This window comes from Lipomyces tetrasporus, assembly GCF_029532465.1.
Source record: "Lipomyces tetrasporus strain NRRL Y-64009 chromosome Unknown POJ06scaffold_4, whole genome shotgun sequence".
NCBI classification, from domain to species: domain Eukaryota; kingdom Fungi; phylum Ascomycota; class Lipomycetes; order Lipomycetales; family Lipomycetaceae; genus Lipomyces; species Lipomyces tetrasporus.
The window spans coordinates 1,605,644-1,630,470 of record NW_026611599.1 but is presented as its reverse complement, the minus strand read 5'-3'; the positions used below and the strand labels follow the sequence as shown (position 1 = coordinate 1,630,470).

Here is a 24,827-nt window from a genome sequence, read left to right as displayed (position 1 = left end):
CCGCAATTTCACATGCATCAATCTAAGACTCCACGATTGTCACCTCGCTAAATGACTTCCCCTTGACAAACTCCAGGCTCTCGCCAGCCTACGTAGGATTGACAGTTAGCTCAAGCTTCAATTTCACTGCCGAAAACAGAATCCATCCCGCAACGAAAAAAGCCACTCACATAGCTAATCAACGGCGGTACTTCAACGCCCACAATAGAGTCGCTAACGGTCGCACCGGCTGCAACAACCCATCGCTTGCCCTGCTTGAGGAGATCCGCACGCGACGTGTTGGCGTCATCCTCGCCGACCGTGCCCACTTTATTCTTCAGCGGCGAGAACTCATCCTCGCGCCTCACCTCTAGGTTTGCAAATTGCGCAATCTCGAGTTGTGGGAAACAGTCGAAAATAAACTGCTCCATCTTGATCCCATTCGGCTTCGACGGAGAAATGAATTCGCCGGTCTCCAAGTCCACGCATGGAATCTTCTTCCTGGCAATGTGGTACGGCAAGTAATTGTCTGGCCATGTGGCGATTGAGTTCAGGTACTCCACCGAATAATAATGATTCACGATGTTGGCTGTCCGAAAAGCGAGCTCCGTTTTCCCGCTCTCTGAGTCCACCACGGTACGGTTTGCCATTTCCTCCGAAATCTCGGAATACTCAATCACGGCGGGGTGTCCGCCCTTCGCGACGATCAACCCAACGTTCTCTTTCGCACTTCGCTTCGGCACGGATTTCGTTGCTACTAGAACATTGCGGGATGAAGCAAAGCCGAGGAACACAGGATCCGCCATCCGCACGAGACAATTGTCGACACAGTATGCATGAACATGATGGATCCCTCGCTTCGCAAAATCAAGAAGCACGCCCTCCTGCACTAGCGCCCTGTAGATACCTCCGTTTCCATCCGGAGCGACGGCAGCCTTGTCTTTTCCTTCCAACAAAATCTTGCCAGAGTTGTCAATACATGGCAACACTCCCTGTTCGAAGAACATAACATTGGCAGGATTAAGACCAAAGTAGTCATGTGTATTGAAAAACGTCTCAGTCGCGGCTCGAGTGGGACCGGACGTCATGATATACCACGGAATAATGACTTCGGTTTTGCCTGTACGATTTCCGACGAGCTTCTGCAGCGATAATATGCGCTCGGCTTGTAACTCGAAAAGGGACTTGTGCGAGGGGAGGTCGATGTCGAAGCATCCTTTAGGCGCAGAAGATCCGAGTCGAGTACCTTGACCACCTGCAAGCAGGACCACGGCGACGGAGTTCTGCGCAATAAGGGAAATACCTTGTGCTTCCCATTCCTCAATCTGCGACGCTGGTGCGGTCAAAACAGAAGCTGTGGCAGCATCGGGGAGCGGAGCGATCTCAGATGGTCCGGCTTCCGGAGCCGGTGACAGAACCGTGTCTGCAATTCTAGAGACCCGAGCTGGATCGATTGTCGCGAGCTGAGATAGCAACGACTTCTGTGATGGCTCATCGAGTGAATCGTAGAATGTGAAAACTTGAGATTGGCCCGCTGCCGAATAGATTTCTTTCAGTTTCTCGAGAGACATCGTCTCGATCCAGCAAGGAAGGATGTAAAGTGTTCTGAAGCAACGATTAATTAGCGTCTGGTCTCAATCCGATTTATCTAATTATCCAACTCATGCGTAAATACTCACAATTTCGCGGGCCAGGTCGTAATCAGTTGGTACAGACCCCCTATTGGAGTACTGATCTATAAATACCGAACATGCACTTCTATGCAGCCGTAGCCTAATTATTCACAGAAAGCGTGCCTGCACCGCCATTGACAGCCGCACAGAATATTGAGCCATTGCCAGCCGCATCACGTGGAATTCCTGGGACAGAAGCCCGTTCGTGGCTGTGCAACGAAAACCTGTTTCAGATGTCCAAGCAAAAAAATGGTGAACGATGTATTAATTCTTATGTTGGGTACTAGCTGTTCTCTAAATCTGGCTCATCTGGAATGATATATGTATTATTGAAGCCTTCCGTACGCATCAGGTCATATCCACGACTGGCCGGATTCATTTCGGTTACATCTAACATGCCAATCTAGTTCTATATCAGGAACTTCTCAATGGCCCTCTCAGTCCTCCGAGCTCGGAAGTCGAGCACCTCCAATAACTTGTAAATCATCACGAAATTTGGCAACTCAGCCGTACACTCACGCAAGCTGTGGTACGACTAATCGGGACACCGTAGCCTCCTTTCAACCAAGGGCAAATCAACCTTGAAATGCCATTCCGTATGGCGATTATTACCTCATGACTATAGTCCATTCCTGAGATTTGTCCTCGCTCGACAGGTTTAGCATTAGGAATTATGTGGATTGATTTACGGAGTATGGATGGTGAAGTAGAGTGCCATGCCGAGCGCGGGCCTATAATAATCCGTGCCTCGACCTCGGGACAACTGGCATTGTCGAGGGAAGGTACGCGATGTTCTCCAGGAGAACATCAGCGGAACTGATCCGTCCACACAACATTCACAATACCATTTCAAATTTAGAAGGAGATAATTTCGTACCATATAGAATACAGTTTTTAATTATAGATCAATTGCCTTGAGACTGATGCTTGTTTTCCCTACTGTCAAGGATTCTAGTGGTGCAGGATAAGACACGTAATCAGCGGATCGATTGCACAACATCAGCCTTGATCGGGATCGACAGCCAAAATCGAGATCGACAGCCAAATTTACCATGTTGAGGCACAGTTTATTCCACGTTTGCTTCTTACTACTGGCGATAACGCTTTCCCGAGCATTAGATGATTTTGACGACTTTGGCGTTGACGATGTACTGGACCCGACATCCCGCGTGCTATTAGCTGAACAAGCTCGTGCATCCAATGCGACTCTTCAATGGGGCCCATATCGGCCTAATTTATACCTCGGTATCCGGCCTCGTGGATTGCCGGAGTCGTTTTTGTCGGGTCTGATGTGGTACAATGTGGACAACTACCAGGGCATCCAGAAGACGCGCCATGCATGCGAACAGTCCGACGAAATGCGAGGATACGGTTGGGATGTCTACGACACTCGTGACGGTGGCCGGCAAGTAATTCACGACGATGCTCATGGCGTTGATTTATATACCGAGTTTGTTAAAGATAATGGTAACTGGGGTCTCCGCGTTCGCGGAGTAACCAGAGCTCCGGATACAAAGACTGCCATTGTGTTTTACTTCGGCACAGAAGGAATCGCACGTAGCAAGCTTTTGAATGATTTTAATTTGAAGGGATTCATGAATGATGTTCAGTACGGCGGGTATATCGCAGGCTTGGGAAACTTCAAACTAACTGTCTCTCGCGGCCCCGATTCCAATCGCGCCGCGGTGAACGACCACGCAGTCGGCATATCGCGGCCTGCAGAGAGGACTCATGTCAGATCCCTTGCTGTCGACGGATCAACAGTATGGCGCGCGAGAGATTATTATATGAAGGTCATGCAGGAGTCAGTTCAGAAGCTCCAAGGCGTGTACCCTAGGGAGCAGTTACCGCCGGCAACACATATGTTCAATCTGAACGACAGTCCTGACGAGGGAAACTTGCACTTTGTCCAGCGAAATTTTGTTGCAGACTTTCAGTTTGATGTCCTGTTTGAGGGCGAGGGTGATGGGCCGATGACCTGTAAGTTTGGTCTACCTGTTGTATGTCACAGATGTTAACCTGTGTCCAGCTGCAAAACTCACATCGCTCCTGGATACCGCCATTACTTCATTTGATAGTCGTTATGCAGAAGTATTTCCTCCGTCCGAACCATTTCATTCGCCTGATTACATCTCATTTGGAAAGTCCCTTCTTTCCAATCTTCTTGGCGGCATTGGCTACTTCCATGGCTCTGGTCTGGTTGATATATCTGACGCGGCATATGACGACGAGGAATATGAAGAGTTTTGGGTGGATCGCGGACCGCCGAGCGTTGTAGAAACCCAGCCTTTCGAACTGTTTTCTGCTGTGCCCTCCCGACCATTCTTCCCACGCGGGTTCTACTGGGACGAAGGATTCCACCTTGTTCCAATAATAAAGTGGGATCCAGACCTCGCGCTCGATATCATGAAGAGCTGGTTTAATCTGGTCGATGATGAAGGCTGGATTGCGCGTGAACAGATCCTCGGACAGGAAGCCCGCAGCAAGGTGCCTTCTGAGTTTCAGACGCAGTATCCGACCTATGCAAACCCTCCGACATTGGTACTTGCACTTGCTGCGTTTGTTGATGCAGTAGAGTCCAATTCCGTTCCTGAAGGGTTTAGCGTTCCTGTCGGAGATGATATGCCGCAGCAGTTTATCAATTTTCCTGACTCGTCGCCACGCAATGCGCATCTTCATTCACCAATTCTGGCTCGCGCAGCATTGAAAAGCATATACCCTTCGTTGCGGACTCACTTTAACTGGTATCGTCGTACACAGTCTGCCGATATCCGATCATGGCATAATGCAGATACGCCACGACCACCGTCTTGGACGGAAGGTTACAGATGGCGAGGACGGACACCTGACCACTGCCTCACTTCTGGACTAGATGACTACCCGCGTGCGCGTCCGCCACATCCTGCGGAGATGCATGTCGATCTGATGGCGTGGGTTGGCGCTATGGCGAGCGCCATGGTCAAAGTGGGAAAGTTCACCGGCGCTCCAGACGCGGAGATTACAAGATATGAAAAGATCCTTGCTGGGATTAAGGGAAACTTGGAGGAAATGCATTGGAATGAAGTGACCGAGGCATACTGCGATTTGGGATGGGACCCCGAGACCGAGAGCAGGGTGCACGAATGCCACGTAGGGTACGCCACGTTAATACCATTCATGGTGGGACTCGTTCCCGCCGAGAAGGTAGGCAAGATTGTAAGTGCACTGAGAGACCCAGACGTGTTGTGGTCGGAGTTCGGCATTCGCAGTTTGTCGAAGCGCGATGCGGCATTCGGCCAGGGTGAGAACTACTGGCGGGGTAGCATATGGGTGAACATGAACTACATGATTTTGAGAGCATTACAGAACAATTTCGAGAATCCGGAAGTGACAGAGGAAGATCGTGGTTTGATTGCAGAGACATACAAGGCTCTCAGGGTCAATCTGGTGAACAACGTCTATAAGCAGTGGGAGGCCACTGGATTTGCGTGGGAACAGTACGAGGAAGGGACTGGAAAACCAAAGGGTGTTAAGCACTTTCTTGGATGGACGTCGTTGATAACGGTTATCATGAGCATGCCAGAAGAACTGGCATAAGAAAACAGTTAACAGTAGTTATATTGTATAGATGTTTTATATGTAGCATGGTTTTATTTTAGCGAAAAGTTTGTTACTGCTGGAACCTGCCGGCTGCTGCAGCTTAATTTGCGGTAGGCTCAAACTGGATTTCATCTTCGTTCCAGTATAGAGAACGGTACCCTACTCTTCAGTGAAATCGAGCTTAGATAACTGCGGGCCAGTCAAAGTATATGATGATAAGGTCATAGTCGAGTGGTCACGCGGTTGCGACCAATTCCTATGTTGAATTTTAGCGGCATGTTTGTCCTAACTAAATAGGCATGATAATTCGTTGGGTTTCAGCTTGGTTGACTGCCTCGCGTGCCCTTGGTATCTCCGCGTTAATGAGTAAGGGCACCGAATGCTGCGACAGTTGCAGCTGCAAGTGCGGCGGCGGCGGGAGTAGCACGTGGTAGGCAGAAAGCAATCGCGCCATGATTGGGGGCATGCGCGGTGACGTCATGATCAGAGAAGGCGCAGAGGTCAGGTGGCAGAATGTACAGTCAGCAGAACCGTGTGCGCTGACATAAGGGCTGAGTCAGAATCAAGCGTGTGGGCAGCGCGCGCCACATGACCCCAGGCAATCAACAACACACGACGAAGCGAACCGACGCCGCCGACGCATGGGGGGCGGGCCCATTTGGAGCCTGCGACCGGACTTTCAATTCTCACTGCCCACGCACGCACTACGCCTGCTTTGTCTTCACATCTCCGCCCCCGCCTGTCCATCCATAGCTAACCCGCCCCTCCCCTGCACCCGCTCACCCCGGTCCACCATCCACATCGCCGGCGTCTACGTCTACGTCTCCTCGATTGTCTGAACACTAACACTTTCACCGTGTCTTCTACGTTCCCTCTTCTTCAGCCCCATGTCCTCCAATTACGGCATGTCCTACGGTCTGGGGAACTCGCGAAGCAATGGTATGTCAGGTTGCCTATTTCTACCACCACCCCCCTTTTTTTTCCCAATTCCTTCGTGTCCACTCACTCATGCCCTTTCTAGATCTCATCCGGGAAAAAGTTCATGATGGACGTACTGGCGAGATCCGAGAACTTTGCTACACCGACTGCAAGATGGTGGGCAATGGTTCGTTTGGAATAGTCTTTCATACAAAGCTCTCCCCATCGGGCGAAGAAGTTGCTATCAAACGCGTGCTGCAGGACAAGAGATTCAAGGTAACCACCGCAGGTCTTAAATGACATTATGTCGTGCTTCTTGCTCAGATTTCTAACGATTTTTGTAGAACCGTGAGCTGCAGATCATGCGACTGGTGAAACATCCCAATGTTGTCGACCTCATCGCTTTCTTCTACTCGTCAGACAATGGACGGTCATCCAATGCGTACGAACGAAAAGGCGATGTGTTTACTCCACCGCCGAAGGAAGAAGTCTACCTGAACTTGATCCTCGAATTTGTGCCCGAGACAGTCTACCGTGCGTCCCGCCACTTCGCCAAACTGAAAACAACAATGCCTATGATCGAGATTAAGCTTTACATATACCAGCTTTTCCGTTCTCTGGCTTACATCCATTCACAGGGCATCTGCCACCGTGACATCAAACCTCAAAACCTTCTTACCGATCCCAAGACTGGTGTTCTCAAGTTGTGCGATTTTGGTTCTGCGAAGATCCTAGTTGCTGGCGAGCCGAACGTGTCTTACATCTGTTCGCGTTACTACCGCGCACCAGAACTCATCTTTGGTGCAACAAATTACACGACGAAGATTGATGTTTGGTCGACCGGATGTGTCATGGCTGAACTCATGTTGGGACAACCATTATTCCCAGGTGAGTCGGGCATTGACCAGCTTGTCGAGATCATTAAGGTGCTCGGCACTCCGACGCGGGAACAGATCAAGACTATGAACCCGAACTACATGGAGCACAAATTCCCGCAGATTAGGCCTCATCCTTTTTCAAAAGTCTTTAGAAAGGGCCCGCCTGAGGCCATTGACCTCATCTCCCGCCTGCTAGAGTACAACCCCAACCAGCGACTGTCAGCCATCGAAGCAATGTGCCATCCATTTTTCGACGAACTCAGGGACCCGTTTACCAAGCTTCCTGATTCGAGACATCCTGGAAGCCCTCCGCACGACCTTCCGCCACTATTTAATTTCTCACTACATGAATTATCCATTGCGCCGGAACTGAACGACAAACTCGTGCCTCGTCATGCTCGTCAAGCTCTTCTAGAAAAGGGAATCGATTTGAACAATTTCACACCATTGACACCTGAACAGATGAAGGTCAGTCTGGAGTAAGGAAGTATGGTTGCATAAAATGGGTTTTGTTATTGGATTGGGCCGGTTTAATGGTTATGTTTGTTGTGAAATAGGGTACCTAAAAGTGGGCATGAATGTCGAAAATAATGATTTGCAGTCAAAATTCAGTTTGTCCTATGATCGTATTCCTTTTTTGCTTGTCTTTTTTGTGTGCGTGCGTGGGGTGGTTGTCTAATTGACGAGATGACGCGCTGGTGGTCGGACTACGGATACTGCAATGCTTGTTCTATGCTATTGATATTATTGGGGATCTTTGTTCTTCTAGTATTGTACTTTTTATCCTCACGTTGTTCTGTCTTATATTTCTTATTTCATATTATATATCTATATATCTCTATATATTTTATACTTGTCTTAACATGTTAGTTGGCATATACAGCTTTAATGCCTAATTTTGTGTCCGTTCAATCCTTGTATTTCTCCTGTTTTGTATTCGACATGCGACGCCGCTTCTGCTGGCATACGCAAGCGTCTTGCATTTAACATGGCCAGGCATCTCCAGAGATCGAATTTCGCAGTTGTCGCTTTTGCCACCTGTTGTTTGCTGTTTTCGAGCCTGTGCAATTGATAAATGCCAAAATGATATTACAGTTCAACTCCCTAAAATACACATATCACTGTTTATGCAAACTCGTCAATGATTGTAAGCGTAATTTCATGGTCGGCCGGGACAGATTCCGGCATAGCTTCAGCAGAATCAGCATGTTGCTCAGCTTCTTCTTCCGTACCATGTTTTACATCATTATCCTCATTAGCCGCAGGCCTATCATCTCGTTTCCCACTTTTGCCCCTTTTTCTCCTCTTTTCTCTTTTTTTATTTGTTCGCTCGTCGTCCAACGCTTTCATCTGCTCTCTACGCTCGTTGAACTCCTCCTGGGTCTTCTCCTTGTCCCTTTGCTCGTCAAACAGCCTTGTCCGCTCAATTTCCCGCCGTCGCGCCTGCTTATACACATGAAACTCTCCCGACCCAGCCCCAGCGCTAGACCCCTGGACGTTCGTCACCAACTCTGGTGGCGGCGGTATCATTTCTGACGGAGATTTCGGGCGAGGGATAACAATCTCTTTATGAGGATTTCTCACAAGACTAGACAGCTGCGTTCGCACCGACGCGTATGGATCTTCGGACACTCGTGGTCGTTTCCTTTGGTGTTGTTGCGATGATTCATCTTCGGATGGCGCGTCCGGCGTGTTTGCGGTAGAATTGGTATGCTTGCGCGGTTGGATCTCGTTCTTGACGAGAACGCCTCCAGATGGGGGTGACATGATTCGACCTGTTAGTAATATACAGGTCGCGTTAGTTAGTAATAGGCTGTAGAAATACCTGTGATCGGGCTCCAAACCATAAACTAGTCTTCAGCATTCCCACAAATCATTTAGTGTGAGCATGCGGCTTAGCAGCAGTGCGGTACAAGACCCACTATGAGTACACTCATGGGGCAACACGTCGTTTCCGCCGCCATTCACACTACGAAACCGGGATTTCAATAGCAGTTCCAGTAATGGACCTTTTGTCCAACAGACCGACGCGGGAAGGTGTCCGTGGCGGGCAGGGCTCCTTTTCGTGGGATGCCGTCAAGCAGGACAAGTATCGACAGAACTACCTCGGGCATTCAGTCATGGCGCCTACAGGCCGCTGGGCCCAGAAAAATGATGCACTATGGTACTCTAAGGAGAAGGGTGGTCCTGTGGAGAATGAGCTTGACATGGAGGGGCTTGGAGAAGAGGAAATACAGCTGACGAAGAAGGAGTTGAGAAAGATTGAGTTGCGCCGGATAAAAGAAGCGGAGGAGATTGCCATGGCGGAAGCGTTGGGGATAAAGCCGCGCTTGAAGAGTGACGATCACAAGGAGGGTAGTGTAGGACACTCGGCCGCCGAGACTGTTTCACAGAGACGCAGCCGGTCGAGAAGCAGAAGTCCGGAGCCGGGACGTCGATCGAGCCGAAGCGAACGCGACAGCCGGCGCAGGTATCCCGATGATCGGAGTCCAAGGCCTCAACGCAGTCACCATCACAGTAGAGATGACGATAGGATGGACGGCTATAATAGGAGACGCGATGATTACAGGTCGCGCGACGATGACAGAAGACACCACAGATCTGGTTCAGATGATCGATATCGGCGCGGACGAGAAGAAAACCAAGGGCGGCGACACCATTCCTCAAGAGACCGTCCGAGAGATGATGATGAAGAAGAAGGATCTAATGTCCAGCAGCGCGGTGGATCCCAAGAAAGGGAACGCCGAGACTCTAAATATTACAACGACAGTAGAAAGCGGCGGCAAAGAGACGAGGTCGACCAATTTCTAGACGGCTTCAAAAAGGCAGATATTGACGAGTTTGTACATCCTTCGCGGCGCAATTTAGTTAGGGAATAGTTGGTTCAATGTATATGCGATGAAGTAAACAATTACTACGCCTGCAATTCTATGTCACATATAGTTACAATATCGTAATATGTACAAAGCAGAACTTGATGATAAAATATTTACATGTAAATCATAATAGAACTCCATGTGTTGGTAGTATTTACATCTCTGCGCTCTCGACTCGGTCACGTGCGGATCCCATTATGGCACCGGCCAGCGGTTTCAAAAGATTCGGATCTCGCTTATGCATCTGTACCAGTCTGAATAACTCTATGACGTCTGAAGGATTAATGCCCTGCACGCGTTTTGCCTGTCCCAATGTAAGTGGCTGAACTTCATTCAGTAGCATTCGTGCTTCCATCCGAATTGATCTCACTCCAGAGTAATCCACGCCGGTGGGCAGCTGTATATTTTCATCTTCCTGGAACCGTTTAATCATGTTCGCTTCCCTACTAATAAGCCGACTGTATTTGGCAATAATAGCCACCTTCTCAATGAGCTTTGGGGTGAGTTCCGAGTACCGCGGAAATTTAAGCACTTCTAACAACGCTGCGCATTCCTCTCCAGCCCAACCAGTAACAATATCAAAAGCACTCCGGCGAACTCCATCATTGTTAATCTTAACTGAATAATCTTCAAATCTGTTCCATTCGTATGGAACCTTGGTGACACTTTTCAAGAATTCTACTGCATCGTCAACCAATGAATTCTCATATGATGCTTTGGCATATCGTTGCGGAGACACAACACCTAGTAAATAGCCCAACTTGGTTAACCGAGAATCAGCATTCTCGGCTCTCAATGTTAAGCGGAACTCTGATCGGGAAGTAAACATTCGGTATGGTTCTTGAACACCTTTAGTAATTAGGTCGTCAATCAGAACGCCGATGTATGATTGACTCCGCGACAAAATGAGCGATTCTTTCCCTAGAGCGGACAATCCGGCATTGATCCCTGCCAAAACTCCTTGTGCTGCTGCTTCTTCATAGCCAGTTGTGCCGTTAATTTGACCTGCAAGGTAAAGACCCTGCAGTGGTTTTGTCTCCAATGTGTGGAAAAGCTGCCGAGGATCCATAAAATCGTACTCGACGCCGTACCCCGGTTGTAGCATTTCCGCGTCCTCAAGTCCGGGAATAGTATGGAGGATCTTCCTCTGTAGATCTGCAGGCAATGTTACACTGATACCACTAGGATATACGACACGTGTGTCATGCCCTTCCGGCTCTAACCAAATCATATGGCCAGATTTTTCCGGAAACCTGACAACCTTGGCCTCAATTGATGGGCAATATCGTGGTCCTCTAACTGTCTCTCTGATATGCATCGTCGTGTGAAGATTTGATCTGATGATGTCATGCGACTCTGGTGTAGTCGACGTGATATATCCCGTTAATTGCTTATCTGCATCTATCGAAACACTCTCGTTCATGAAACTGAAAGGATACGGCGGATTATCCCCGTATTCTGCTCGCGTGCGCTTATAATTAATCGTCCGTCCGTCTATTCGTGGAGGAGTGCCAGTCTTTAGTCGACCGATTTTAAATCCAGCGTCTGTAAGAGTCTCACTGATACCAAACGACGCTGGTTCATTTATGCGTCCTGCTGGATAAAAATGCTGACCGATATGAATTTCGCCGCGCAGAAATGTGCCCGTCGTAATGACTACCTTTGATGCCGGGATGACCTCTCCAGAATCCATAACAACACCGCGAATCTTGCCATGACGTTCGCCTTGCGCATCAGGCTCGATAATCAAATCCTTGACACTGCCTTCTTTAATATCCAAGCCTTTATATTTCAAAATTTCTTCCTGCATATGTTGCTTGTAAAGCTTTCTGTCGATCTGGGCACGAGGACCCCATACAGCAGGACCTTTAGATCTATTTAGCATTCTAAAGTTTGTACCTGCAAGATCTGTAACACGCCCTATTACGCCGTCTAACGCGTCAACCTCGCGCACCAGGTTCCCTTTGCCGACACCACCGACAGACGGATTGCAACTGCACGTCCCAATTGCAGATATACTCTGCGTTATCAGCGTCGTTCGTGCGCCCGTACGTGCAGCCGCTGTGGCAGCTTCACAACCTGCATGGCCCCCGCCGACAACAAGAACATCTGGTGATGAGGGGTACTCTGCGAGGACGGACGCGAGATTGGATGTGTGTATCGAGATTTGTCGACATTGAAAAACCGGGCGCGAGCACGACGACAATAGCGCTGACGGCCACGGCGGCCGGCAACGCATTAAAGACCGCATTGTCTACCCGTCGCGAGTAGGTAATACCGGAACTGGTCGTCAAGCACGTTCCTCTGTGTGTTCTGATGTTGAAAGTAGTTGCGACTGTTCACTGGGGTTCACAAAATTTGGAGTTGTAACAGCCGCATGGCGGTGACCGACACCGCCACGCACATCGCCGCCACACCCGTCTTCGTCGCTCTTGTTTTCCCAGTTACATATGTGCGGCAAAATGAAGCGTGCAACTTGCTCACGCTACATCGCAAGCACGAACCGCATCACGGTCGCCCGCCAACATATCTGGCCTTAGCAAGTGACGACCATTAGTGGAGTATAATACGCGGTATATTGATGAGTGTGCTGAGGCGACACCAGGAGTTTTAGTGGTCTGACGGAACTCTTGTGGCGGATCGACAAATTTGAGAAAAGGCAGCCGTGTGTGCGGATATATCCCCTCCTATATATAATTCAGTAGACTTTCTCCTCAGATTACTCGAAAACGCGTACTTTGTTGATAGATGCATAAACCACAGAGATGACCGACACCGATATAACACTGCCGTGGACTCTTCGCTATCCCATTACCATCGTCCAGCTGTTGGTGGCGCCTGGGACCGAGATCCGAAAGAACACGCCATTATTTACGTATCGGTATAAGACAACTATCACGCAAACTCGGGGATTGAATGAGGAAGTAGAGGTTCCCGCCGAACTACTGGCCGTGTTTGAATCGCCTGTTGAAGGAACGGTTGGAAAATGGACAGTACAGGAGGGCGATGTTGTCGAAAAGGCTGGGTAACTATCCTTTGTTCCTAAGCTTCGGCATGTGTAGATTCGGAATGTTGCTGAACACTGACCTCTTTTGTAATTGCAGACAAGCTGTCCTAACAATCACTGAAGCGTGTACGCATGCCATCCAATTTGCTGGCATGTGTGCGCTGTGCGGGAAAGACTTGACATAGTATGAAATGTTTCTGTTTGCGATCAAGTACAGTACGGTCAACCTGAATACTAATTACGTTACAGTCAGGATTACTCCGGCTATCAAGAGTCAGAGCGTGCTAATATTAAGATGTTTCATAACACTACTGGTCTAGCCGTTAGCATGGAGGTATGCTCTTGTTGATCAAAATCTGGCCTTTGCATACTCAAGTTGCGTCTAGGAAGCCGAAAGGATCGAAAAAAGTTCTACAATGGCACTTCTCGCAGCTCGAAAACTAATTCTCGTGGTGGATCTCGACCAAACAGTAATTCACACGACTGTTGACCCCTTAATCGGAGAGTGGAAGAAAGACCCGACCGATCCTCACTATCCAGCCGTAAAAGACGTCTACTCGTTCAGCTTGCAAGATGCAGGGAATCCTCGAGGATACTGGTACTATGTCAAAGTTCGTCCCGGTCTACCAGACTTTTTAGAGCGCATTTCTCATATTTATGAATTGCACATATACACCATGGCGACGAAGTCCTATGCAGCGGCAATATCGAAGATAATTGACCCGGATGGCAAATATTTCGGTGACCGTGTCCTCACTCGCGACGAGAGTGGAAATCTCGAGCAGAAGAATCTCCAGCGGTTATTTCCTGTCGACACCAGTCTAGTGACGATCATCGATGACAGAGGAGATGTGTGGAAATGGAGTTCCAATCTAATCAAAGTTATCCCTTACGAATTTTTTGTTGGTATTGGTGATATCAATTCCGGCTTTTTGCCGAAAGCTCAAGACGTCAAGGCTACAGGATCAACGAGTGGTGGCACGTTGACGGTAACAGCCGACGCTGATACGGACACTCTGTCAGAATCCGGGGATCCTTCGGGAGCGGACAACGACAAGGAGCTGGATTCTTTGGAGCCTGTTCTTGTAAGAGTGCATACCGAGTATTATAAGGCATATGATGAAGTAAAGGCCAAGGAGAAGCCAGTGAACAAGCGAAAGAGGACAAGAAGTGATCACTGGAGGGAAGGCCTGCCCGATATCAAAGTGATCATGCCGGAGATGAAAATGAACGTACTGAATGGAACCGTGATTCTTTTCTCTGGGACTATTCCATTGGGTGCAAATATCGATACGTATGTGTTTCCATTTCTTTCCAATATTGAAGGATCTACCCTAATTTGGCATAGTGTCGATGTAGTGATTTGGGCGAGATCATTTGGTGCCACGATCGTGAAAGAATTCTCCACAGATATCACTCATTTAGTTGCGGAACGTGTCAGTAATTTTTTATTGCACTTTATTTGTTTTTGGCTTGGAGAGTATGCTGATTGCCATAGGTCGGCACGAAGAAGGTGCAGCAGGCTGCTCGCCATTCGTATATCAAAATTGTATCTCCTGCATGGTTGTACAAGTGTCTGTCAGCGTGGACCAAAGTCCCAGAGAATGACTATATACTGGAGGTGCCGGAAAATAATGCCTTCGATGCAGAAATCGATGGAGATATGGCAAATGATCGGAATACCCATGACGATGTTGACGCTGACAGAGGCAGCAGTGACGGCAGTGAAGACAGTGACTTCAGTTTTGATGAGGAGCCTGTGGTCAGAAGTCTTTTGGTTAATCCACCCGTCCTTACCGATGATGTACCAGTAGCTTAGCTAAGTTGTAAATTAGATTGATTTGTAAATTAGTATATGGCTAAACATATGCCTATTTAACCATGGCGAAGTCAGAGAATGCAAGCTGGCATGGGTCCTCACGGGCTATAGTAAGGGTGTGGTACTGAAGTTGGCGCATGAGTTATTTGCCATCGATGACCCATCCCTAGAGACACCACTTCACAGCTCACGAAAGCCACAAAGTGCAGACAGGGTCATTCTTGAGACTGTTCATAGTTTGATTGATTACCTTTGCCATGTCCAATCCCGGGGCCAAGCTTTTTCGCTTTCCAATTCCATTGCCAGCCTTGCCGTCATCGGCACATGTGCGATCAGCTGGTGTCTATATTGCCGGCGCCTTATTCTCTCTAGGCTTCTGGTTTTTCCTTGACTCGGCGATTTACTCAAAGAACTACAATCCTTCCTTTGTTCACGTTGAGTTTGTTGACTGGATTCCCGGCATTTGCTCGATACTCGGCATTATTGTGATTAATTCAATTGACAAGGGACGGCTGTCATCAGACGCCTCGTTTTCATATGGAGGCAGCGGAGTCGCTTGGAAGGCTCGTCTCGTTCTCTTCATGGGTTTTGCTCTTTTAGCTGGTGGATTTGCCGGTAGTATCGTTGTTCTCATCCTCAAATACATTGTTCCCGGTTACCCATTGCCGACCCTGTACTTCGGTATCAGCAACGTCATCGGCAACGGTCTGCTTATGCTAAGCTGCGTTGTTCTCTGGGTCTCCCAGAATGTTGAAGATGAGTATTCATACTCTTTGTCGCTGTGAAAGGTCTTAGGTGGGGCAAAGATGGGGGCGGGAGGCTCGGATATGTACATCATTTGGTCGCTATGGCTTCTCGGGGTCACGATTGCGTCTCTCTTCTGTAGCCCATACTTGCAGATTTTGCTCGAGGTTATTACAATTTGGGTTTGCTTTTGCGTTTGACAATCACTATATCCGGTCACGAGCCGGGAGAGGATGAGTGGCATGTATATTTGGCAAGGGCAGGTAGTTTTGAGGTTTGATATATACGCTTGACAAAGTAAGAGTCTGTCATTTCTCTGTTGTATCAATGATATGATATAGGATATAATTGTATCTTCTTGTAAAATACAGGCATCCTGTATGATTACTTCTGTTGTACATTGCCACCACACAAAATGATCGCCAAACGCCACAAGATATGCTCCAAGACCAGTATACAAACTATTTTACATAAAACCTTTTCCCTTTCTCCAGTGTTCGATGCAAAAATGGAAGCGGTCTTCTTCTTTGCGACGGCTGCATATCTTTAACAATTTGTGGCCGCGCCAATCTCCAATGAGCCGCCCAGAGCTCATCTAAATCGATTTTGTTCTTTCCCTTCCGTCTCTTCTTGGACAATCCAAATGGTCCAGAGAAGCTCTTATGACTTGCCGTTTGGTAAGTGGGAGCTCGCTGTGAATACCTATTGACAATAACTTCACAGGATAGAATTCCTCGTCTTGCCTGTAATCGGGGCTTTCGCGGTATACCACCAGCTCCACGACGATCACCTCGAGTTGCTTTCAATTGTGGTCTCTTAGCAGCTGGTTCTGTGAACCACTTCCGCACTCGCCGACCTCTTTTCTTTATGAGAGGCTTCGGTGAGCTTTCTGCTTTGTCTAGTCGTCTGACCTGCTGCTCCACCTTAGAAAGCCGTTCATCTAATTCTAGATCTACCGGCTCCGGTGAGAAATCTGGAATTTGATTGTTATTTCGTGGTTCAGCTGCTTCACTTCGTTCCTCACGCGACCCGCCGTGTCCATCAGGACTTGTCTCTGTCAAGTTGTTGAACTCAATTCCAGCTAAGTAGGTATCGACATATCGTTTGTGCAGCTTTGCAATGCATCCTACCCCTTTGTCCGTATGTGAAACTGCTGAGCTGTATTGTATGAACTTCTCCGCATAGTTGGTCCAAAAGGATGAGAACGCGTCATGAATCTGTTGGACGGACTGGTACGATAGACTGTGATCGTCGGTTTGCTGCTGCTCCAATTTGGTTTCGACTATCGCACCTGGAACCTGATACGGTGAATCATAGTGGTCAGGAATATTTGTCATGTTTGGATAGCAATCTATCGTCGGTATCACGATGTCTTGCCGCCCTCGGTGTGGTCGGCAACATAGACAGCATTAGCCGCTAAACGTAAAGCCGACGTAGTCCTTGTCGTCGGCATCCACGATCACGTGCATGGCATCTATGCCATCACCGCCGGAAAATCACCTTCGATCGAAATCGGCCCCATATCCAATTCTCTTCCATTTATTATCTCACGGCGAGGGTGAAATTTTAGAATTTACAATTTATTGCGGAATTTCGGATCAAGGCCCAAATGAGATCGGTAATGCTCTCCTTATCGTCAGATTCTTCGCCATCCACGTCCCCATCACCAAGTCCGTCCCCCTCCTCGGACGACCGATATAGGGCCCCATCTCCTATGGCCAACGTTCATTCCTCGTTCACGAGTTCCGTTTCGCCTCCCGGTTTGTCTACTTTCCATGCCGATCTTGCGACGTCGCCTATCACGGGTGGCTTCGAGTCCCAGATGCATATGAGCCAGCCGTCCTTCACGTCCCAATTGCGGACACAGTCCGTGGGGTCGAAATATTCACGCCGCCAGTCGTCGTCCGTCGATGAGGATGCTGTACATGACACATTATCGCCCACTCATGTGTCACCTGCTCAGTTGTATTCAACCGAATCTGGAAGGCTCTTTCATGCTGGGAAGATTTGTATTGTACTTGTCGGCTTGCCTGCGAGAGGAAAAACGTGAGTGACGCCTGTGCGTGGTCACATTCAGAGCCTTTCTGACATACGATTTGATCCAGGCATCTTGCTGTGTCTCTGACTAGGTACCTGCGATGGTAAGTACACATCAATCATTTTTGCTGTCGGAGATTTTATCATAGCTATATTACTAGGCTCGGAGTGAAGACGCATGCATTCCATTTAGGTGACTACAGAAGGGGTCACATTGCTCCAGGAACTGAGGTCCCAGATGACTATTTTCTGGTTAATGCATCGCCTTCGACCGTTATTCTAAGACAACGAGTTATGGCCGCTTGCAAAGCCGATGTCTATAGGTTTTTTGAGGAGGACAGAGGTCAAGTTGCGATTTACGACGCCGTAAACCCAACGTCCGCAGGTCGGCGGGTATTAGTCAAGGAATTCAATCAGCGTGGAATTCAGACGTTGTTCATAGAGTCGATCTGTGATCGACCGGAGATAATTGAAGCCAATGTGCGGAGCGTTAAAATATCCTCACCGGACGTAAGATTGATCATGTTTGTAATAGGCTACGAAACTTTCTGACAGAAGGCAGTATATTGGATGGGACGAGAAGGAAGCCATAAGGCACTACCTCAGGCGCATCAGCGATAAGATTCCACATTATGAAACCTTGGACGAGCCTGAATTCAGCTACATTAAGCTCTATAATGCTGGAGAGCGGATATTATTGAATAATTCGCGCGTGGGATATTTGCCGAACCGAATCGTATTTTATCTTATGAATTTGCATATCAAGGCGGGGTGTGTATACTTTGCAAGGGTATGACACAACGACAAAGTAAACCTAGAAGACACTGTACTGACGTAGCACATTCAGGCTGGCAAATCTACAGAACCGCGGCCAAGGTACAAGTCAGATCCTCATTTGAGTGACGAAGGAAGAGCGTATGCACGGATTTTAACGGACACCCTACTTGAGCATCGACGTTCCGAACACTCCGCGCGAGGCGCGGACGGCGACAATTCACCCGAACGAGAATTGATAGTCTGGACGTCTACCCGTCGTCGCACTATCGAGACGGCAGCAGAATTTGAAAAGCGAGGATTTTCTTGCCGCCAGCGTCCCCAGTTGTCGCAAATGCATCCTGGTTCATGCGATGGATTGTCACCGCAAGAGCTAGAGAAGCAGTTTCCAGGGGAGGTGGAGTTGCATAAAAAGGATCCCTATCGCCATAGATTTCCTCGGGCGGAGTCATATCACGACCTTGCTGTTCGCTTGGAGCCTGTGATTTTGGAAATGGAACGCATTCCGAATGATATTTTGATCGTCGCGCATGTGAGCGTTCTGCGAGTGTTGTACGGATACTTGATGGCATGCTCGACTTTCGACATTCCAGAGCTGGATTTTGAGCGTAACGAGATAGTCGAGATTATTCCGTCTGCATACAACAACAAGGTTAAGCGGATAAAGATTTATGGAGTTGAGGAGAGCGAGACATTGTAGTTGCACATACTCTGACATGTTTACATATATCTGTCTACAGTCTACCGCATGAATTTTTGATATCTCGGCGCCGGTGTTTTGTATTGAGCGTTTCTTTTAGTGTTGGCTATAGAGTTCTTTTGGATCGGAATTGAACAGGATAAATATGTACGATTACACTAAGAATAGGTGCTTAAGCGTCTATACTTAATAAACGACATATCTCAAATCCATCCAATTAACCAAATCGCCAAATGCAAGTCATATACACTTGGAGAAAAAGCTATGTTCTAGCTCTTGGTAATCGTTGGCGTTTATCGGACGCCCACCTCCATGGGTCCCGATTTGCCCTTATTCTTGACCTTTCCATCGTATGATACCGGTTGATACCTTGATACTTTTTGTGAGGCATGAGGCTGGGGTTGATATTGGGATCGCCCACTATATGTTGTAGGCGGAGAGATGTGCGGATACGGATTCGGTGGGGGTTGTGGCGCTGGAGTCGACACTGCTTGAAATCGGTCTGCGTTAGGCGCATTTCGAGAGTACTCTGCGTACAAGGGCCTGTTGTCTCCGAATCTCTATGCGTAACTAGTCAACAGCGTAATAAAAACCAATATTATTGACCTAGCACGTACAGTTTGATTCTCCAGAGCGCGCTTCAGAAGAAAAGTGTGGACCAGTGCTGCATTTCTAGTCGAGCAAGCATTGATATAGCTAAACACTGCTCCCAAAATAGGCACGAGGGTTATTAGAAAGTCAAATGTCACGTTTGCCGTCATTTGGGCATGAAGCTTCGTCGGAATATGCAATTCCTCCGCCATGGAATTAATTCTTAAATGGAGCGAGTACATTATCAATGGCCCGAAAACCGGGATCAAGCAGATCAGCGGCGCTTGTCCAAGTCCCCAGTCTGCCCAAAAGCAGCCACACATGCACCTGTCATGCTTCCATGCTGAGTTAACAATTTTCTTAAAGACAATCGCGTCAGATGGAGATGTTCCTTCTGGAGCTTTGCGGCGTCGAGTTGTCCCGTCCGGAAGTTCTTCGAAGTACGGATCTACATCCAACAACAAATTAGAATATAAAGTTTTAGTGAAACAATGGCGAAATCACCTTTAGTTTGCAGCTTTTCGCCCGCAAACTCATTCCAGGCTTCCATGGCTATGTCATAGCCTGGAATACTCTCAATCGCTCCGGATATGCCCTCCATTTTTGACTTGTATATCGGCAAGGCCAATTTGATTCAATTGCGATCGCCCCTTAGAGTACCATAACTCTCCGCTTCTCAAAGTACTCCCCGTCACGATAATCGTGCCCCAGTCAATAATAGTCGAGATTATCGTTAGTTCTTCGGGTGAAGTGTCAGACATTCCGACATCTCCGGCACTGCCACTCTGCGACCGTTGACGGCATGCACAGCCACGGTATCTCCAGCGGTTTGGCCGAACATTCTATGGAATTATTATTACGATAATCCAGAAATGTGACTACGGAAAATGCTACGCAGTTTTCGAATCGATACGCCTTACTACCTATTTTAAGGTTATAGGTTTTTATTTCGCAGAAAATCCAGTTTGATCCCGTCAGATTACCAGTCATGTACAATTATTAAAGTTTAGCAGTCTAAACCCTATCCCAGCAGCCGCACGCTTCCCCTGCCAACTCGCGGGGATTCAGGTAGGACCTGTACTCCCAATCGCCACTACACAAAACGATTATTTTGTGCCCAATGGAATGCGTTTATTCCATACATTACAACGCCACATATAGGCGCTTGTTAGGCGCCTGATAACCGAAAAATTAGTGCCAGCAACCTATCTCAGTGAAAACTGGGCCACCGTCGTCGATGCAACTATTATGACGTAAGGTCACAAGGCCCTCAACATATAGTTGGCATCACGACATCCTCAATTTTCAACACTATGGACAGTTAGGTCTCCTGTACTAGCTTCCTGTCCGGCTCCTGTTCGGTGAGTTGCAAGAGGAGGATTGAGAGGTTCTGAATATTGTCTTTTAAAAGTGGTTTCGATCGATGTACAAGTTTTATAAGAGTATCTTCTTCAGGTACCCTGAGCAAAACATACTCGTGAGCTTCACCTAAATTACTTCAGGGGAAGACAAGTACAGATGCTCTTATTGAATATCTTACATCCAATCATATTGAGTATGATGTTAAGACTGATTTGGTCGACAATCGAGTTCTACAACTGTTCATTGCTTTCCCTGATTCTCTCGAAATTGCCCGTACTAACCATGATATTATGATACTTGATTGTACATACAAACAAAGCGGTGGGATATACCATCGACTACTCCATATTGTCGGTAAATATTATTTGCAATCTAATATAGTTACTTTTTCTGATATATTCGGTACTTTATAGTACGGTTTGGTGCTTTATATACCGAATTGTACCGAATCTACTGCCTTGAACGCTGTGCCTCAAACTGCTCGGCGCCCTCCACGGCACTCAGCCAACTGACGCGATCCTTGACATACAGCTCACGCCTCGGCTTCAGCTTCGTCTCGTGCAGATGGAAATCGTCTACCGTGCCAATGCGCAGGATACTCTTTCCCGGGAACGCCTCACCGACACGATACATGAGCGTGCCGCAGGTGGAGCAGAAATAGTTGGTCATCAGCTTGCCCGAGGCGATGGTGCGCGATTGGCCGTAAGCTGTCAGGTTGTCGCGGCCGCGGAGGTGGGTGAGATGCGTGTCTAAGACGGTGAAGTTCGAAGCGAACATAGACGCCGTGATCTTGCGGCAGTCGGTGCAGTTGCAGACAAAGGTGCTGACTAGGCCGGGGCCTTGGGTGGGGAATGCTAGCTGCACGGCGCCGCAGAAGCAGGTTGCCGTTGCCGAGTCTTCTTTCGACCAGCCCGTCGTCGGCGCCGCCGGCTAGAGGGAAGTAGGGCTTGGATTTATCGGCGGTGGCGGTCATGGTAGTGTACTTCTGTATCGTGGTGCAGTGTGGTTTTAGTATCTGGCGTTGTTGATGTTGCGAGACGTGGTAAGTAGGACCACAAGAGTTATGAAATAAAAATAAGTGCGGGGTATATCCCTCAAGACTGATATTCCTCGCTCTTCTGGGGTGAATAGATTGAAAGCAATCAATGTTCGGTAGACGTGCCGAAGGAAGTTCATGGGAGTTTTATATAGAACATTCTTGTAATACTGTTCAAATCTGAAAGTAAAAATCGTACTCTAGTAGTGAAGTCTTTCATGGTTTGCATCTTTGTGATTCGTCTACCGGCTTGAAACCGGCACCGGAGCCGGCTAGTTCGGGCGATTGACTTACACCGTATGTACCGTGTCTCTGTCCTTCAATTCTTTTTCCTCTTACTTGAGCCATAGTACGGGCAGTTCAAGGGCCCTGAACTGGTCCGACTGGTCTGACGGACCCATCGTAATAAGCCGCGCCCAAGCAGGGTAAGTGGCCGACATGGTCAAGGGTCCGCATAGTAAAGGTTGGTCCGACCGGCCCCACCAGGGCAAGGGTTCGTCGCTGCGACCGCCTTCTACGCTACATATTGCCTTTCCTCCCACGGGTAGAACATGACTATCTCACTGCGCGATTTAGAGGCCATGCGATGGCATCTCCAACTAATAAAATAACAGTATTTAGAGTCCTCGAAGTAGAAAAGCTTACATTGGCACGCCTCCTTATTGTAAAAGTTGGCGTGATATGAAGAAAAATTCGTAGTGATGACTATGCGAGGGTAATTGATGTGGCGAGGGTAAGGGTATGCAGATTCAACAGCAATATTGTGTGCAGGGTAACCAAGGCGGCGACTGCGATTTGAAATCAACTCGTGCCCATGACAAAATTGATTAGCTTCTACTTTATCAACAGGCCTGTAGTTGCCGCTGCTGAAAATGTCAGAGCCGATTAATGCTAATCCGAAGATATTGTCCCTCGAGGACTTACCAACACGGAGTACCGCCAGCAGAGACATTTTTAGCGATGCCTCTTCCCCAAAGGCGATATTCCCATATTCCGCATTAGATGATGCTTTCCCTCCTCGACCTCTATACGAGGGTTACTCCTCGCTACTGCTACTGGGAGAGAATGGCTTGTCAGGGGACGATATTGATATGAAAATGGCGCCTGAGTTATCTAGTGGCGAGTCAGACGTCGACGACGACGACGCTGATTTCGACGAACATGAACCTATTGACGAGCAAGAAATATACGGTATGAGCAAGTTTTATACTTGGCATTGTAAAGAATTTCAACTAACTCTGTGGATAGACTTGATTTCGACAATATCGGATCCTGAACATCCTCTCACCCTTGGTCAGCTCGCCGTTGTCAACAAGCCAGATATTTACATCATATCGTCCAAAGACGCAACCGGCCGACGGCAGAAGATCTCGCGTGTTATCGTTGAAATCACACCTACGATCACTCATTGCAGTTTAGCGACATTAATTGGTCTCGGTATCCGGGTCCGGCTCGAACGGTGTCTGCCCCCGCGTTTCAGAATCGAAATTAAGGTCAAAAGTGGAACTCACCAGAGCGAGTCACAAGTGAATAAGCAGCTTAATGATAAGGAACGTGTTGCTGCCGCGTGTGAGAATCAACAGTTACTGGGTGTTTTATCTGGAATGTTGGCAACGTGCAAGTGAAGGGTGGCATTGCGTAACACTGGGATTCAGAGAGTTTATGACAACAAAATGTGGCTGTAGTTATCCGGGAGTTTGGGTTTTGAATTATTAATGTAGCACATATGACAAGATAATAATATTAGTGTTCAATGCTGCCAAATACCAATCGAGCTCTTGCTAAATGCATCTAATGTAGGCTTTCCCAAACCTGATTCTAACCCTTTCGACCACATTGGTCATTTCCCACCTATCCAAAACACCCAAATTATATTTACAAATAATAAAATGTGAAAATGTTAGTGGACTGTATAATACAGCATCGCATACACAGTTCATCCAAATGAGATATGTCACCGACCGAGAACACAATTATTTTAAAATGCATGCCTTGCAAATTTACCAATAAATGCCACTCCACTCAGTTAGATGAACCAACAGGCAGACCATGTTCCTGACATTTCTTCTTCGAGCGTCTGATTCGTCCTTGTTCGATCCACTCACTCTCAATATAAGAAGGCGGCGGGACGTCGTCAGCTACCCTCAGAACCTTGACACCGCCAGTGTGACCACTCATTCCCTCGTCAAAAATGGCTGTATCGTGCCGGCCACCTATAAGCCGCGCGATAGATATCTCAAGCCCGTTACGGAGCTCGTGTATTTTTTCCCGTGGGGAGCGAACGCCAGAAACGCGAAGAAACCATAGAATGTACATATTCATGGCGTGGCACGCAAGAACCATTAAGGCCACGAACATGGTCACAACTGCGGAAAGTGCTAGTGACGGCAGGATTAGTAGTGATGCGGCCGCTAGTGCTGTCGTGCTGCGCGATATTCCAGCCATAGTTGCGGGCTGAAAAAATGTCGAGAAATGAGGTAAGAGCTCTCCGAGTCGTATCATGCGTCTTGGTGTATATATGCGCAAGCAGTCCGTATGTCCCTTTTAGAAGAAAATATATTGCGCCAGTATTTCGGCGTGATAACAAGGGGCTGGCAGCCGTAACACTATGTTGTACGTTTGCGGGACCTGAATTTTTGCAGCCATGACGTAATAACGTTCCCCGACGTCAACTAGCACGCACGGCATTTTAGGTTTAGAAACCGTGAGTTCACCACAAACGTAATGGCTTAAGCCTGCGTTACAGTCGGTGACAATACTGTGTACTGGTAGGAGAGAGAACAAGCACCTCTCGGCAGATTGCAGACAAATATATGAGCTTGACAGCGAGATAGCGTAGTGAAATGTGCCAACC

At 48.0% G+C, this 24,827-nt stretch overlaps 14 protein-coding genes across 14 annotated transcripts; 7 read left to right on the top strand and 7 right to left on the bottom strand.

The window, feature by feature from the left end:
- Positions 1–110: 110 nt before the first annotated feature.
- POJ06DRAFT_237618 (nucleotide-diphospho-sugar transferase) lies at positions 111–1,550 on the bottom strand (the record flags this gene model as incomplete). The annotated part of the gene is made up of 1 exon (XM_056185963.1): positions 111–1,550. One exon carries the CDS (start codon positions 1,548–1,550, stop codon positions 111–113), a length of 1,440 nt encoding a protein of 479 aa, XP_056044949.1.
- An 829-nt stretch (positions 1,551–2,379) lies between these two features.
- Positions 2,380–5,541, top strand: POJ06DRAFT_209212 (glycoside hydrolase). Its single transcript, XM_056185414.1, has 2 exons — positions 2,380–3,632; positions 3,682–5,541. The coding sequence occupies exons 1-2, from the start codon at positions 2,705–2,707 to the stop codon at positions 5,226–5,228; spliced, it is 2,475 nt and encodes an 824-aa protein (XP_056044948.1). The 5' UTR covers positions 2,380–2,704; the 3' UTR covers positions 5,229–5,541.
- Positions 5,542–6,239: 698 nt separating this feature from the next.
- POJ06DRAFT_195196 (kinase-like domain-containing protein) lies at positions 6,240–7,510 on the top strand (the record flags this gene model as incomplete). The annotated part of the gene is made up of 2 exons (XM_056184985.1): positions 6,240–6,425; positions 6,494–7,510. The coding sequence occupies 2 exons, from the start codon at positions 6,240–6,242 to the stop codon at positions 7,508–7,510; spliced, it is 1,203 nt and encodes a 400-aa protein (XP_056044947.1).
- Positions 7,511–7,866: 356 nt separating this feature from the next.
- On the bottom strand, positions 7,867–8,897 carry POJ06DRAFT_97766 (uncharacterized protein). The gene has a single exon (XM_056191851.1). The coding sequence runs from the start codon at positions 8,792–8,794 to the stop codon at positions 8,153–8,155; it is 642 nt and encodes a 213-aa protein (XP_056044946.1). The 5' UTR covers positions 8,795–8,897; the 3' UTR covers positions 7,867–8,152.
- Position 8,898: 1 nt separating this feature from the next.
- On the top strand, positions 8,899–9,982 carry POJ06DRAFT_97752 (kinase phosphorylation protein-domain-containing protein). Its single transcript, XM_056191850.1, has one exon. It carries the CDS (start codon positions 9,031–9,033, stop codon positions 9,904–9,906), a length of 876 nt encoding a protein of 291 aa, XP_056044945.1. The 5' UTR covers positions 8,899–9,030; the 3' UTR covers positions 9,907–9,982.
- Positions 9,983–10,057: 75 nt separating this feature from the next.
- Positions 10,058–12,239, bottom strand: POJ06DRAFT_295212 (glucose inhibited division protein A-domain-containing protein; the record flags this gene model as incomplete). The annotated part of the gene is made up of 2 exons (XM_056190500.1): positions 12,041–12,239; positions 10,058–12,012 (listed from the first exon to the last, which is right to left on the bottom strand). Exons 1-2 carry the CDS (start codon positions 12,078–12,080, stop codon positions 10,058–10,060), a joined length of 1,995 nt encoding a protein of 664 aa, XP_056044944.1. The 5' UTR covers positions 12,081–12,239.
- Positions 12,240–12,358: 119 nt separating this feature from the next.
- Positions 12,359–14,794, top strand: POJ06DRAFT_300810 (HAD-like domain-containing protein). Its single transcript, XM_056190721.1, has 6 exons — positions 12,359–12,928; positions 13,008–13,094; positions 13,160–13,244; positions 13,297–14,204; positions 14,259–14,346; positions 14,409–14,794. The coding sequence occupies exons 1-6, from the start codon at positions 12,669–12,671 to the stop codon at positions 14,727–14,729; spliced, it is 1,749 nt and encodes a 582-aa protein (XP_056044943.1). The 5' UTR covers positions 12,359–12,668; the 3' UTR covers positions 14,730–14,794.
- Positions 14,795–14,817: 23 nt separating this feature from the next.
- On the top strand, positions 14,818–15,845 carry POJ06DRAFT_251666 (uncharacterized protein). Its single transcript, XM_056187428.1, has one exon. The coding sequence runs from the start codon at positions 14,987–14,989 to the stop codon at positions 15,512–15,514; it is 528 nt and encodes a 175-aa protein (XP_056044942.1). The 5' UTR covers positions 14,818–14,986; the 3' UTR covers positions 15,515–15,845.
- Positions 15,846–16,942, bottom strand: POJ06DRAFT_251665 (uncharacterized protein). The gene has a single exon (XM_056187427.1). The coding sequence runs from the start codon at positions 16,808–16,810 to the stop codon at positions 15,935–15,937; it is 876 nt and encodes a 291-aa protein (XP_056044941.1). The 5' UTR covers positions 16,811–16,942; the 3' UTR covers positions 15,846–15,934.
- Positions 16,943–16,956: 14 nt separating this feature from the next.
- On the top strand, positions 16,957–19,264 carry POJ06DRAFT_97708 (6-phosphofructo-2-kinase-domain-containing protein). The gene is made up of 5 exons (XM_056191848.1): positions 16,957–17,519; positions 17,579–17,614; positions 17,672–18,020; positions 18,073–18,300; positions 18,358–19,264. Exons 1-5 carry the CDS (start codon positions 17,083–17,085, stop codon positions 18,982–18,984), a joined length of 1,677 nt encoding a protein of 558 aa, XP_056044940.1. The 5' UTR covers positions 16,957–17,082; the 3' UTR covers positions 18,985–19,264.
- POJ06DRAFT_97716 (uncharacterized protein) lies at positions 19,238–20,332 on the bottom strand. The gene is made up of 3 exons (XM_056191849.1): positions 20,080–20,332; positions 19,602–20,023; positions 19,238–19,527 (listed from the first exon to the last, which is right to left on the bottom strand). Exons 1-3 carry the CDS (start codon positions 20,174–20,176, stop codon positions 19,492–19,494), a joined length of 555 nt encoding a protein of 184 aa, XP_056044939.1. The 5' UTR covers positions 20,177–20,332; the 3' UTR covers positions 19,238–19,491.
- Positions 20,333–21,387: 1,055 nt separating this feature from the next.
- POJ06DRAFT_300805 (Mss4-like protein) lies at positions 21,388–22,339 on the bottom strand (the record flags this gene model as incomplete). Its single annotated transcript, XM_056190720.1, has 2 exons — positions 21,845–22,339; positions 21,388–21,795 (listed from the first exon to the last, which is right to left on the bottom strand). The coding sequence occupies exons 1-2, from the start codon at positions 21,908–21,910 to the stop codon at positions 21,388–21,390; spliced, it is 474 nt and encodes a 157-aa protein (XP_056044938.1). The 5' UTR covers positions 21,911–22,339.
- Positions 22,340–22,789: 450 nt separating this feature from the next.
- On the top strand, positions 22,790–23,715 carry POJ06DRAFT_251654 (uncharacterized protein). Its single transcript, XM_056187426.1, has 2 exons — positions 22,790–23,164; positions 23,222–23,715. Exons 1-2 carry the CDS (start codon positions 22,846–22,848, stop codon positions 23,596–23,598), a joined length of 696 nt encoding a protein of 231 aa, XP_056044937.1. The 5' UTR covers positions 22,790–22,845; the 3' UTR covers positions 23,599–23,715.
- POJ06DRAFT_251653 (uncharacterized protein) lies at positions 23,692–24,615 on the bottom strand. Its single transcript, XM_056187425.1, has one exon. It carries the CDS (start codon positions 24,473–24,475, stop codon positions 23,996–23,998), a length of 480 nt encoding a protein of 159 aa, XP_056044936.1. The 5' UTR covers positions 24,476–24,615; the 3' UTR covers positions 23,692–23,995.
- Between the last annotated feature and the right edge of the window lie 212 nt (positions 24,616–24,827).

Excerpts from the sequence above, each read along its gene's own strand:
- POJ06DRAFT_97716 (XM_056191849.1), bottom strand. The coding sequence starts at position 20,176 with ATGGAGGGCATATCCGGAGCGATTGAGAGTATTCCAGGCTATGACATA. Across the intron at positions 20,024-20,079 it reads CGAAAAGCTGCAAACTAAAG|ATCCGTACTTCGAAGAACTT; the intron begins GTGATTTCGCCA and ends TGTTGGATGTAG. Across the intron at positions 19,528-19,601 it reads GCGCTCTGGAGAATCAAACT|GCCCTTGTACGCAGAGTACT; the intron begins GTACGTGCTAGG and ends CGGAGACAACAG.
- POJ06DRAFT_97752 (XM_056191850.1), top strand. The coding sequence starts at position 9,031 with ATGGACCTTTTGTCCAACAGACCGACGCGGGAAGGTGTCCGTGGCGGG.
- POJ06DRAFT_300810 (XM_056190721.1), top strand. The coding sequence starts at position 12,669 with ATGACCGACACCGATATAACACTGCCGTGGACTCTTCGCTATCCCATT. Across the intron at positions 12,929-13,007 it reads GATGTTGTCGAAAAGGCTGG|ACAAGCTGTCCTAACAATCA; the intron begins GTAACTATCCTT and ends TTGTAATTGCAG. Across the intron at positions 14,347-14,408 it reads CTCATTTAGTTGCGGAACGT|GTCGGCACGAAGAAGGTGCA; the intron begins GTCAGTAATTTT and ends TGATTGCCATAG.
- POJ06DRAFT_251665 (XM_056187427.1), bottom strand. The coding sequence starts at position 16,810 with ATGACAAATATTCCTGACCACTATGATTCACCGTATCAGGTTCCAGGT.
- POJ06DRAFT_97708 (XM_056191848.1), top strand. The coding sequence starts at position 17,083 with ATGAGATCGGTAATGCTCTCCTTATCGTCAGATTCTTCGCCATCCACG. Across the intron at positions 17,615-17,671 it reads CTGACTAGGTACCTGCGATG|GCTCGGAGTGAAGACGCATG; the intron begins GTAAGTACACAT and ends CTATATTACTAG. Across the intron at positions 18,301-18,357 it reads GGTGTGTATACTTTGCAAGG|GCTGGCAAATCTACAGAACC; the intron begins GTATGACACAAC and ends TAGCACATTCAG.
- POJ06DRAFT_251653 (XM_056187425.1), bottom strand. The coding sequence starts at position 24,475 with ATGATACGACTCGGAGAGCTCTTACCTCATTTCTCGACATTTTTTCAG.
- POJ06DRAFT_97766 (XM_056191851.1), bottom strand. The coding sequence starts at position 8,794 with ATGTCACCCCCATCTGGAGGCGTTCTCGTCAAGAACGAGATCCAACCG.
- POJ06DRAFT_251666 (XM_056187428.1), top strand. The coding sequence starts at position 14,987 with ATGTCCAATCCCGGGGCCAAGCTTTTTCGCTTTCCAATTCCATTGCCA.
- POJ06DRAFT_251654 (XM_056187426.1), top strand. The coding sequence starts at position 22,846 with ATGTCAGAGCCGATTAATGCTAATCCGAAGATATTGTCCCTCGAGGAC. Across the intron at positions 23,165-23,221 it reads TGACGAGCAAGAAATATACG|ACTTGATTTCGACAATATCG; the intron begins GTATGAGCAAGT and ends CTCTGTGGATAG.
- POJ06DRAFT_209212 (XM_056185414.1), top strand. The coding sequence starts at position 2,705 with ATGTTGAGGCACAGTTTATTCCACGTTTGCTTCTTACTACTGGCGATA. Across the intron at positions 3,633-3,681 it reads GGGTGATGGGCCGATGACCT|CTGCAAAACTCACATCGCTC; the intron begins GTAAGTTTGGTC and ends ACCTGTGTCCAG.